The sequence below is a fragment of the Macaca nemestrina genome, chromosome 13 (genome assembly GCF_043159975.1).
Source record: "Macaca nemestrina isolate mMacNem1 chromosome 13, mMacNem.hap1, whole genome shotgun sequence".
Taxonomy (NCBI): Eukaryota; Metazoa; Chordata; class Mammalia; order Primates; family Cercopithecidae; genus Macaca; species Macaca nemestrina.
The window spans coordinates 107,694,888-107,707,536 of record NC_092137.1 but is presented as its reverse complement, the minus strand read 5'-3'; the positions used below and the strand labels follow the sequence as shown (position 1 = coordinate 107,707,536).

General features: G+C 35.7%; 1 protein-coding gene and 1 long non-coding RNA gene across 3 annotated transcripts in view; one reads left to right on the top strand and one right to left on the bottom strand.

Moving 5' to 3' along the window:
- The window catches only part of LOC105471819 (BUB1 mitotic checkpoint serine/threonine kinase), a 40,473-nt gene extending 35,372 nt beyond the window's left edge, over positions 1-5,101 (top strand). The window contains exons 20-25 of the mRNA XM_011724565.2: positions 701-816; positions 1,128-1,289; positions 1,467-1,624; positions 1,726-1,897; positions 3,103-3,209; positions 4,785-5,101. Of these exons, the coding sequence (XP_011722867.2) occupies positions 701-816; positions 1,128-1,289; positions 1,467-1,624; positions 1,726-1,897; positions 3,103-3,209; positions 4,785-4,980 (911 nt within the window). The 3' untranslated portion in view covers positions 4,981-5,101. The remainder of the gene's footprint in view (positions 1-700; positions 817-1,127; positions 1,290-1,466; positions 1,625-1,725; positions 1,898-3,102; positions 3,210-4,784) is intronic.
- LOC105471820 (uncharacterized) overlaps positions 1-12,649 on the bottom strand; it is a 52,733-nt gene that overhangs the window by 7,144 nt on the left and 32,940 nt on the right. Inside the window, exons 5-6 of one of the 2 annotated variants that reach the window (XR_011612007.1) lie at positions 11,296-11,421; positions 5,567-5,775 (exon numbers count right to left, since the gene is read on the bottom strand). This is a non-coding gene — a long non-coding RNA (uncharacterized lncRNA). The remainder of the gene's footprint in view (positions 1-5,566; positions 5,776-11,295; positions 11,422-12,649) is intronic. The other variant, XR_011612008.1, reaches the window with a different exon arrangement.

Below are 12,649 nucleotides of genomic sequence, written 5' to 3'. Positions count from 1 at the left end.
AGGAGGATCACTTGAAGCCAGGACTTTGAGACAAGCCTGGGCAACATGGTGAGACCCCATCTCTACAAAAAATTTAAGAATTAGCTGGGCATGGTGGTGCACGCCTGTGGTCCTGGCTTCTCGGGAGCCTGAGGTGGGAGGATCACTTGGGCCCAGGAGGTCGAAGCTGGAGTGAGCTATTACCTTGCCATGGCAACCCAGACTGGGCAACAGCAAGACCCTGTCTCTAAAGAACAAACAAAAAACTACTACAACTTCACCTCGGTGGTCTTCCCCCAAAATCCAGTAACTCCAAAGTAACCACAAGAAACACATCAAACGAACCCAATTTGAGGGCCATTCTACAGCATACCTGACCAGTACTCTTTGGAACTGTTAAGGTCATCAAAAACAAGGAACATCTGAGAAACTCACAGCCCAGAAGAGGCTAAGTGGACATGATGACTAAACATAATGTATCCTAGAACATAGGCAAAAACTAGGGAAATGTGAGTAAGATGCAGAGTTTAGTTAATAGGAGCGTAATACTTTGGTTGATTGATTATTTGTGACAAATATACCATAGTTATGTAAGAGTTAACAATTGCAGACAGTGGATGCAAAATATACAGAAAACTCTACTCTCGTAACTTCTCTGTAAATTGAAAACTATTTAAAATAAAAGGCTTACATAAATTAAAATTTTCAATGATCTTCTAAGGTTCTAAGCTGGTCAACGTCCATCACCTTCTTGGAGAAGGAGCCTTTGCCCAGGTGTACGAAGCTACCCAGGGAGATGTGAATGATGCTAAAAATAAACAGAAATTTGTTTTAAAGGTAAATGACCTGTGTTGTTTTTTGTATGATATAGAAATGAATTTTAGATCTTGAGTTTGCCAATCATTTTTTTTTCTTTAAGATAGTGGTGTTTTTATGTCTATAGTTGGCAATTAAAAAACAAAAACTACAAAGGATTTAGAAATTTTTTTCCCACTAGGATTGTCTTGCAGCAAGTCCCACATTGCAGCAACAGTTCATAGCTTGTTATCACTGTCAACACCACATCCTTATTGGGATAGAGGTTGCTTGATTGCTATCATTTTTCAGAATGTGAGACTGGATATGAATTTCACATACCTGATTTGCAGGTCCAGAAGCCTGCCAACCCCTGGGAATTCTACATTGGGACCCAGTTGATGGAAAGACTAAAGCCAACTATGCAACACATGTTTATGAAGTTCTATTCTGCCCACTTCTTCCAGAACGGCAGTGTATTAGTAGGAGAGCTCTACAGCTATGGAACATTATTAGTAAGTATTCATTTTTATGATGAGCACATGAATTTAAAATGCATTTTTGGCTTGTACCTTGCACGTACTTTTGTGGTTGGGGCTTTTGTGGAGTGGTGGGCAGGGGCAAAGCTCTCAATTTGAAATTTTATTAATCTTGTGCCGCTAACTCAGGATTCCACTTTCCATTGTTCCTAGAATGCCATTAACCTCTATAAAAATACCCCTGAGAAAGTGATGCCTCAAGGTCTTGTCATCTCTTTTGCTATGAGAATGCTTTACATGATTGAGCAAGTGCATGACTGTGAAATCATTCATGGAGACATTAAGCCAGACAATTTCATACTTGGAAACGGGCAAGTGTTATGCTTTTAACAGGGTTCTTCTCTTCCTATTTCCATAGCAGCCTTTCATCATTTGTGCTCATGCAGCCCGGCTTTGTTTGTGTTTAATACAGATTTTTGGAACAGGATGATGAAGATGATTTATCTGCTGGCTTGGCACTGATTGACCTGGGTCAGAGTATAGATATGAAACTTTTTCCAAAAGGAACTATATTCACAGCAAAGTGTGAAACATCTGGTTTTCAGTGTGTTGAGATGCTCAGCAACAAACCATGGAACTACCAGGTATAAAAGTAAAGTGAGGGACTTGGAAATATTTTTCTGTGTTGCACTCATCAGATTTTCAAAATGAATTTGGGGATCTAGGTAGTTTGAGGTGGTCTCTTGAGGAGCAGTTGAAGGAGAGATGAGCCTAAGGCCGACATGGCAGGGATAGAATTCTATTCCTGAAAAATACTCTACTTTCTTATTAGTCCATTATAGATCCTATTATCAGGAAAGGGGAGCAGATATATTCTGTGGTGTTTGATCGTCGGGAAGAGTATTTAATGATTAGTGAACCCTTCAGAAAGGAAGTCATACAGCAAAGAGACAGCTGGGTTTATTGAGGTCAAGGTAGGCCAGCCCGATTTCCTAAATCAGGGATAACAGGGAGACCCGCATGCCCACTCTGGGTGGAGCTGAGCACATGTTGGATATACCTGGGATGCTCTCAGGCAGGATGGTGGGTTTGACTATAATAGATGGTATAGCCAGATTCCCAACTGGTCAGATCAGGAAATGGATCATTATTATTCTAATGGAAGATTGCAGAATTTTCAACCAACTAGAATATTAGGTGGCCAGGGGGGAGAATGCTAATTGGGATAAATGAAAAGTTTTGAACCTGGGTTAACAAAACCAGCCACCAAGTTCCCTGGTGAGAACTATGTCTTTCCGGGAGCCCGTGGTAAAAGGGGCAAAGATTCGGAGGTGGGGGTCTTGTTTCCAGTATGCTGTCACTGCTAGTGAGGCCTTAGGAGACGGTCGTTTTCCATCCTGTGGATGTGGAGGGGACTGGAGTGTTCTTTTCAGTTATGAACATGTCACACAACAAGAGGCCATGGGGGCAAGTTAGAGAACGACAGCCAGAGTCCCAGGGGAGTGAGCCGGGAAGACTTCCAAGCTGTCCCTGTGGACGAGGGCTTAGAGTGTTGTGTTTGCCCCGTGTGACAGAATGAAGGACTTGAGAGGGTCGTGGTAGCTCACGAGGGCAGAGCTTTCCAAGAGACTACCTTAGGAGGTGGAGGGTCGTCTGCTATCCGTGGAAGCCTCTGGCAAAGCCTAGATATTCAGTAAGACATGTTAGTGGGGTGGTTGAACAAATGCCTTCCAAAATGTTTTCAAAGTAAAATCCTGTGAGTATTTAACTTGCTGCCTTAGACAGGCATCTTCATATAGTCATGTGTAAATTACCATTTAAGTCATATATACCTCTGTCTTCTTCATAGATTGATTACTTTGGGGTTGCTGCAACAGTATATTGCATGCTCTTTGGCACTTACATGAAAGTGAAAAACGAAGGAGGCGAGTGTAAGCCTGAAGGTCTTTTTAGAAGGTGGGTATTAGCGTTGGTGCTGTAGTGAAAAGAGAATAACTAGAGCAGAATGTTAGGTTCCATCTGGCAAAAAAAAAAAAAGGATCTCTGTCACCACATGGAAATCCTATGCCTTGGGCAGTATGGTGACAGGACAGTCCTGGGCACTGGGCACAGGGAGCAAGCTGCATAGCTTTACCACTTCTGTCTCCCCACTGGGGCAGCTGATGTTCTCACTGAAAGCTCCTGGCCAAATGGTTGACATCCTGTACACATGCAAATGTTTCCACCCCTAATCACCTAATGTCACTAGTCCTCAGGTTTTCACTTTTTTTTTTTTTTTTTTTTTGGTCTGGAAATACTGATCCTGTTTTTGTCAGATATTTGTAAGAAGCAAAGGAAATAGTGTGTGTGAAAGTACTTCATAAATTATAAAGTAATATGATGAGTAGCTCTCTCTCACAGGACAGTCCTAGCCCTGTGTTACTTGAGCTTCTCAAAGATTTTTTCTTTTTTTTTTTTTTTTTTGGTCTATAAATCACAGTGAAAATTCATGATTAGGCAAGAGTTCTTCCTGTCAACATGGATGGCTCTCCTAACACAATGTGTGAACACACTGTTGGAATGTTTTGTTTAAGCTGAGTTTTTGGTACCTGCATATTCATTATATCACTTATACTTTCTTTTTTGAGGCATAAAAACATGCAGAAAAGTACACTCATCTTAAGTGTACAGCCTAATGGACTTTTACATATGTTTATATCTTCTTGAGAAAACATAAGATGGGATTCCTGTGAACCTCATCTCCCCCAGCCCCTACTAAAAAAAAAGAAAAATAGCAATAATTTTATGAAATGTCATATACTGTACATAAATAAGGTGAGGTTCAGGCCCTGGAGGAAAGCTTATAACAACTATTCTTTATTCTGCATAATGAACCCTCGTGTTTGGCAAATACTTTATTCCATCTTTGGCTCAAAATTGAAGGAGCAGATAGTTACATCTCTGATCACCAGTGTGAAGAAGAGCTGGAAGTTAACCCTCAGCAGACCTGATGGCATTTCCTGTCTGGAGCACAATTCCGTTACATTCTACTTTCTCTCCAAAGCCTTATCTCCACGTTCTGGAGTTTCTGCAGTTAATTTTAACAATTTTAGTAGTTGGAACTCTTAACTCTGAGCTCTCTCCTGGGCAGTCCAGCCTGTCTACCTGGTCCTGGTGCATGTGCAATTAGGCTTGACAGAAGCATTTGGCCAGATTATCCAATTCTGGCAGTATTGTATGTATGGCTAGCCAGAAGCAGACAGTGTGGGTTTTTATTTAAAGAGAGAGAGAGAAAATGTTTTGACTTGCAGTATTGCTAAAAGATTACTTATATTGTTTTTTGGAACAAGATGTATAAGACGTTCAATTGGCTCTTGAATCTCTCTCATATGTAATAGATATAGTGTTTCCATACTTGCTGCATTGTATTGTGTTTAGGTGAGAGTTGTTACACTAAACTGTCCAAGCCTGTGGAAGTCAGATGCAGGGGTAGGGTTATCCTGCATATTGAAGGCTACATTTTAGCCATTATTTATGCTTTGTCTTTTTCAGGCTTCCTCATTTGGATATGTGGAATGAATTTTTTCACATCATGTTGAATATTCCAGATAGTCATCATCTTCCATCTTTGGATTTGTTAAGGCAAAAGCTGAAGAAAGTATTTCAACAACACTATACTAACAAGATTAGGGCCCTACGTAATAGGCTAATTGTACTGCTCTTAGAATATAAGCGTTCACGAAAATAAAATTTGAATATAGACAATCCTTAAAAATCACACTGTAAATACGAATCTGCTCACTTTAAACCTTGATTTTTTTCATTTGCTGTTTATGTAAATGTTTGTTAACAATAAATCCCACAGAATATTTCCGTGTGACTTAGTTGTTAAAATATTTCAACAAAATACACAACCACATAAGGTCCCTATGTAGCAGGCTTATTGGGCTGTTTCTGGGATGCACACATTCGTGAGAATAATTCAGATGTGAGCATTTAGAAATCACTTTTTAAACACTGACCTGTTTAAGCCAAAAAAGGGCCAAGGCAGCTATTTTCCCAATTTGAAGTTTGGTGTCTGTGTAAACACACACACACACACACACACACATTTCCCTAACATTTCCAAGGGACTTCAAGTTTTTATGAATAAAGCTTGCCTGCCCTTTATGGTACCTGTCCTTCATTAGAATGTATATCAATACTGACATTTTAATAATGCTGTTGATCAACTTAACAACAGTTATATTGATAGTTTCTTAGCTTGCCAATAAGACCTACATGGATCGAATAGAAATTTGAATGACAGAAAGGAAAATTGTTCTATTCCATACCTCATATATATGAAGCCATCCTAGGTTCAATAAGATCTTCAGCGTGTTATATTTCTTATGCATCAGAATTATGATTTCCCGGGTTGCATCCACACAGAAGGAAGAACTTATTCATGTATTTATTCATTCCTTCATTCTTCATGAATTTGTTTAATATCTATTCAATCAGTCCAAAACCTATTTATTTAACGTTAATCTTGAGCAGTACACTATGACAGACACAGAGAAGGACAGAGTGAAAAAACCAGATTAGAAAGGAGCACAGCCTGCGATCTTTTCCGTATTTTACCTGTACTCCCAGAGCCTCTGTGTTCTGCTGATTTGCTCTGATGTGACTTGATAGTCTTAGTCATTTCAATATGATGTAGCCTCATATGAAAAGCAAATAACTCCCTGAGTGTCTGATTTACTACCAAGAGGAAATACAATCAGCAAGGGAAATCAGACTCAATGTATGCAGCCTGCATGTGATGTTTGCAGAGGGTGTTGAAACATAAAATACAGGATATAGTATATACATGACAAGAACTCATGCATTGGCTTCAGGAATCTGGGCTGCTTTGGACCTTATTTATTTATTTATGTATGGACCTCACGTAAATCCAGGCTGTCTCTACCTCCTGATAACAACATTCTACTCTCTCAGGCTGAATTCTTCTACAGTCTAACAGCCCATAATACCCTTGTAAAAGCTGTGAATATACCTACTCGCTTGAATATCAATTACGTTAACACGGCAATCTTCGTTGTCTCCAGTTGCCCATGAAACGGAGCCTTGAAATTCCTCCAGAACCTAGGTCACCTTCATGCCAGCAGTCTGCTCAATCACCTCGATGCTTAGTCACTAAAAGGGCTTGCTAAGTTAGGGAGCCTCGTGAAAATAAAGTGATGTAACTATCAGGATCTTGTTCCTTTTTTATTGCACTAACAAAATAGAAAATATAAATGGTTCCCCAGAATGTAATATTTAAAGACCTATCTCCTTTAGTGAAAGAAAAAACCTCATATATTATGCTTCCTTAGACATATTTTTTGTCTTTTTCGTCCTTTGAAACATAGATATTTCCTATATATTTTTCTTGCTAATAAAAATTTGAGGCAATTTTGTTAAAAAAAAGCACAAGGATATTTATATGTGTGTGTGTATACATATGTGTGTGTGCATGTATATATATACACATACAGATACGTATTTCCCCTTCTCACTAAAGTAACTCAGTAGACATGTGCTCTTATTTACACAGTAAATGCACACACATGTGTACAGACATCCAACTTGACTGAAGTCTTAAAAATCTCGGCCTTCTCTCTGACTCTTTACATCTAAGAGCATGTTTTCTATATGAGAGATGTCTAAAAAATCACAGTAGCCAGTGACTGCACACCAATGCTGAGCAGATTTTGAAAATATCAAGTCCTGGACACATACTGTCTACATGTAAGACAGACTATGAAATACTAGTAAAGAATGGGAACACTTCTTTTAATTCCTTAGGCTTCACACCTATAGAAATGAAAACCACAGTCTATTAAAATGATTCAATGAAAAAGCTGTGGCTCATTTCAGTTTTTTATTTTATGCCAGGGATGAATAGCAGTATGGACTTCAAAACAATAATTACCAGGGCCTGAAAATGTACTTCTGAAAGTAACCCTGTGGAGAATTATGAGAAATATACTTGGAATATAAGCAGAAACTGGAAGGATTAATAGAATAAAAACAATGTATTTTTTCTTCTTTAATTTAGTGAAATCAGTAAGATTGACTAGCATCAACCACTGAAAATGCAGGGAAGAATACAATTTTAATATTTTGTTTAACAAAATGTGCCACTTCTGTATTAGAAGGGCTTCAGTTTGGGTCCTACTGTTGTCACTCAAGAACTGTGTGACATTTATGATATCATAAATTGATTTCATAAATGACCAAATATAGGGTTAATCTATATCTAAAGGCATAATTTTAGCTAGAATCAATATAGACTTAGATTTCAAGTAATTTGGTAGGCTCTTCAGTTTCTGGAGACATCCCGATTTATTTTAGATTATATGTATGTAAAATTTTTAAAGTAAAGTAAATCAGCTTAAAAGTGATTAAGGTAAATCAGCTTAAAGTCCATACATGTAATAAATATTTCTTGTGATTCATTATACTATAGGTACTAGTTTCAGAGTTAGAAACTGAAGATACAAATTCATAAGCATGTTGAGTTGATGGATTAACCACACACCACACATCAAATTAGGGTGTCACTGCATGCCTTACAGTTTCAAGAGATATTACAAAATAGTAAACACTAACTACAGCCTATTGTGTAAAAGATGACTTATTAGAATTTATGCCCCATCCCATGTGGTTAGAACTTCCTTGAGCGCCAGAGCCTTCTATATTCTCAGTAAAAAAGGCAGTGTGCATTTTAGTTTGTTAAATGAAAAGTGTAAATTAATGATTAAGTTTCTAAGTGAGTCATTATCATACTACCTTTCCAAAATTTTAATAAACAATATAAAAATTGATAGGAAAATTCTCATTGTCAAATATCATACAGAATTCTCTAATCTCAAGGAAGAATGATAATTGGGTGGGGTTTCATGAACAAAGACAAAGTTGTTTCTATTCAGCTTGCTCTAAAAAAGAAAAGAAAATTAAAAGGATCTAAAGCCAAACTTTTAGTTCACATTAAGACATGTAAAATCTAAATACATTACACTTACTATTTTTTTAATTTTCAAACTAGTACATAAAAATAATGAATCACAAGGAATATTTATTACATTTACGAACTTTAAAATCAAAATATATTCACTTTTAAGCTGATTTACCTTATTTTTAAAACTTTATATAGAAATAATCTAAAACAAATCAGGATATCTCCAGATATTCAAGAGCCTGCCAGGTTACTTGAAATCTAAGACTGTATGGATTCTAGCTGAGGTTATGCCTACAGATATAGATGAACCCTATATTTGGAAATGTGAGACTCGTTTTCCTCATTTTTACTTGACTATTTGTGCATTTTTATTAATATTTTAAGACTCCTTTCTTTTTCACTTTATCTGATACAAAAGTATTCTTGATGCTGTACCCAGAAAACATGAGACAATAATGTCTTCAACATATCAGCATTATTTGTAAGATTTACAGTAGTATTTAGTGATATGCCAACTAATACAGAGCAGTGAATTTGGTAGGAAGTGGATATATTTAAAGACTAGTATAAACTAATTATAATACACAAAACTACTCTGCTTACTGATTAAATTTTTTGTTAAATTTGTTAGTCTGGAGGCAACAGTCAAGGTGGGTCAAATAGTTGAATGTACCTGTGGAAGCATTCAGCTAGCTCATTACTGAAAAGCCCCAGTGATATCTTAACCAATACCTTGTTGGAAAACAAAAGGTCCATAGAATTATGCTTCCCAATAGGAAACTGTTTTAAAATATACATATATTACATTTAAGACCCTTTTACAAAATGTGTGTTTCTTCTTTATTCTCTTTAAATTTGGTTGATATATTTACATAAACAAATTTTAAATACTACAAATTTTGAATATTGGAATGAGAAGCTTACTTTGTTCTCTAGGTCATTTTTCCAAATGAGTAAACAAAAAATGGTAAGTACAATATAAGAGGAAATTATCCACCAACGGTACAGTGCATTGCAAACAAGCTCTCCCTCTATCCTCGCTTATCTCAAAAGCAAACTGAATGTGGAAGAGAAACTAAAAATACTTTTTTAGAAATAAAAAGAATTGTGAAAAGATAAGAGTGTTTGTTGTTTGGCTTTTTGTAGTGTGAAAAAACAGACGTCCGATGACACAGAAATTTCAAATGGACACCCAGGCTAAATTTTAAAAAGACAATGCTGTTATCACAGATTTATTTACATTGTCTATTTATTATTACTTACGTATCATTATAAATACTCTCTTGAATAAAAATTATAAAGAGAGAAAAACTGAATAGATGTAATGACTATATTATCAAAACCCTAAAGTATTTATTATGTACCTTAGAAAGAACTCAAAAGGAAGGGATTACAAATTATCACATATTTAGTCAATGTATTTATTTAATTGTGACAAGTGAAATACTATTAAATAAATTATGTTCTGTCTTCAGACTAAACTCATCCCAATTAAGGGTAAGCATTTTGTAAGTACTTAACATATGTTATTGTATTAACAACTCATGTAATACCATGGAGTTTCACCAATGGCCCTGGTGGAACTATGACTGCTGCTGAAAACATGTTGCATTTTGCCTCTGGCAAAATCTTTTTCATTTGCTCCAACTGTAGTCATCCATTTTCTAGAGTGGTGCTACTTCGGATGCTAATATCACTAGTCTGTCAAAATATATGAGGGACTTAAATCTTTTATCCAAATAAAGATTACAGGGATTTTTTTTTCCCCCAGTGTACTAGCCATTTGCTTTCTTCTAATAAACAAAAGAAATGCTGAGATTAAAAAAATTACATTTAGTATTTTGAATATGACAAAAATATTTTGACCTATATTTGAACATGAGTAATCTGTGTATTTGATAAATGTTAAATTATTATATTCTTCATTGTAAGAATATTTCAAATGTTTATTTTTACTATTATTATTAAAGTAGCAACCTAATATTTTTCCTAATTCAGGTAACTTTTTTATTAAAGGAAGTACATTTTATTTTTAAAAGTTACATGCAAGTATATAGGTATTTAAATTTTTTTTTATTTTTAACAAAAAATAAAATCCTACCTTTGCAACTAACTTATTTTCATTTATCACTCTATTAGGGATATTTGTTCAGACATATCTCTCTTTCTCTCTCAATAGGTAGATAATTATGCACTTCATTTTTTACATCTCTTAAACATTTGACTTTGACTTTTATGACTTTTAATCATAGATATTTCCAAGTTTCAGGAATCTTATATCTTTACATTTTATTTTAGAATAAGATAAACAGCTTGCAGACAGAGTACTCACTAAGTTAGTGATGAGAAAACTGGTAGTTCTCTACAAAGTACTAACTAACACTTAGTCACAACACCAAACTAACTTCAAAATGCAATCCTAACATTTGTTAACAAGGAGAATCAGTATATTTACTACTGATTACCATAATGTGTGTTTGCGTGTGGGGAGGGTGTTCTAAATTATTCTAGTAGAAATGTAAAGGACTCTTGAAAAAAGTTATAGAATATCATTGCCCTTGATGTCAAAAATCTGTTTTTAAATCTATTGTTTCCTAATTAATATAAGAATTTTGGCAATGTATACTACATTCCCAATTTGCTTTGAGACTAGACACATTTATTGTGTCTATGTGTAAGAATGATGTGGAGAAATCTACAAGGTAGAAAATTGGCATCTCTCATTTCTGCACATCTTATAGAGCAGAGCCACTGATCACCTTTGTTCAGATTTTTTTTTTGAATGTTTTTATAGCAAAAAGCTTTGGAAGATAGAGACAGTGTCTCACTCTTTGAAGCAAAGGGAAGATTTTTTATTGATTATTATAATGAAAATAATGCTTCTCTCTTAACCATAAAAAATGTTCAGAATAAGAAAATGTCTTTTTTTCTACAAATTATTCTAGGGTTCCAGGCTTTCGTGGTTTGTCTGACTGTCATCATTTCCAGACACCAAAATGAAACAGTGGAAATCCAGGTCAGAAGTTAATTTTAACAAGGTTGCCCTTCTAATTATCGGGTTGGCTGACATTTACTCACGTGGTCACACTTAGCCAGGAAAAATACTGGTGAATGTGGTCTTAACCTGAGTAGCCATGAGGAAGGAGAGAAAAAGGTTGGATAGAGACAGGCTGAACAACCACTGATACATGGTCTTTAAAAATCCTGGGTAAAAAAGAATAAACACAAGGAAAAATTTTTAAAAAGAACGACTATGTGTAATAATCCGAATAAAATCTAAACATGATAGCTGGGAGTTGGGTGGACACCAAAGAGAGATAAGTGCAGGACAAAAGAACTTAATAGGAAGATATAAGCACTGGGATATTTTAAAAACTTAGGTTATACAAACATGAACACTGGTCAACAACATACTGGCTACCAAGACTCAGAGTGTTAAAATTAAAATAATGAAATATGTATATTATGCAAATATATAGCAACAGCAAAAAAGAACAGAGAGGAAGATAAAAAGGAAGGAAAGAAGGAGGGATGAAGGTAGGAAAGCAGATCAAACAACTCAGTAGCAAGGAAAAACCCAACTGAAAAGGTGTAAATGATATAAATATGTATTTCTCAAAGGACATAAAAATAGCCAACATATATACGAACAAAATGCTCAAAATCACTTATTATCAGGGAAATAAAAATTAAAACCACAATGATATATCACCTCACACCTGCTAAAGTAGCTATTACCAAAAAAATAGCAAAGATAGCAAGTGTTGGTGAGGACGTGGGGAAACAGAAAACTCCTATACACATTTGGTGGGAGTGTAAATTCGTCTAGCCATCGTATAAAACAGTATGGAGATTTCTCAAAAAACTAAAAATAGAACTATCATTTGGTCCAACAATCCCACTTCTGAGTATATATCCAAAGGACTTGAAATGAATATTTCAAAAAGATATCTGTACTCCCATGTTCACTGCAGCATTATTCACAATAGCCAATACATTGAATCAACGTAAGTGTCCAACAAACAATGAATGGATAAAGAAAATGTGGTAACACAAACAGTGAAATACTATTCAGCCTTAAAAGGAAAAAAAATTCTTGTCATTTACAACAACATGGGTGTATTAGTCCATTCTCAGACTGCTAATAAAGATATACCTGAGACTCGGCAATTTATAAAGGAAACTTACAATCGTGGTGGAAGGGGGAGTAAACACACCTTTCTTCACATGGTTCCAGGAAGGAGAAGAGCAGGGCAAAAGGGGGAAAGCCCCTTATAAAACCATTAGATCTCATGAGAACTCACTCACTGTTACTAGAACAGCAGCATGGGGGTAACCACGCCTATGATTAAATTACCTCCCACTGAGTCCCTCCTACAATTCAAGATGAGAATTGGGTAGGGACACAGCCACACCATATCAACTGACAAAC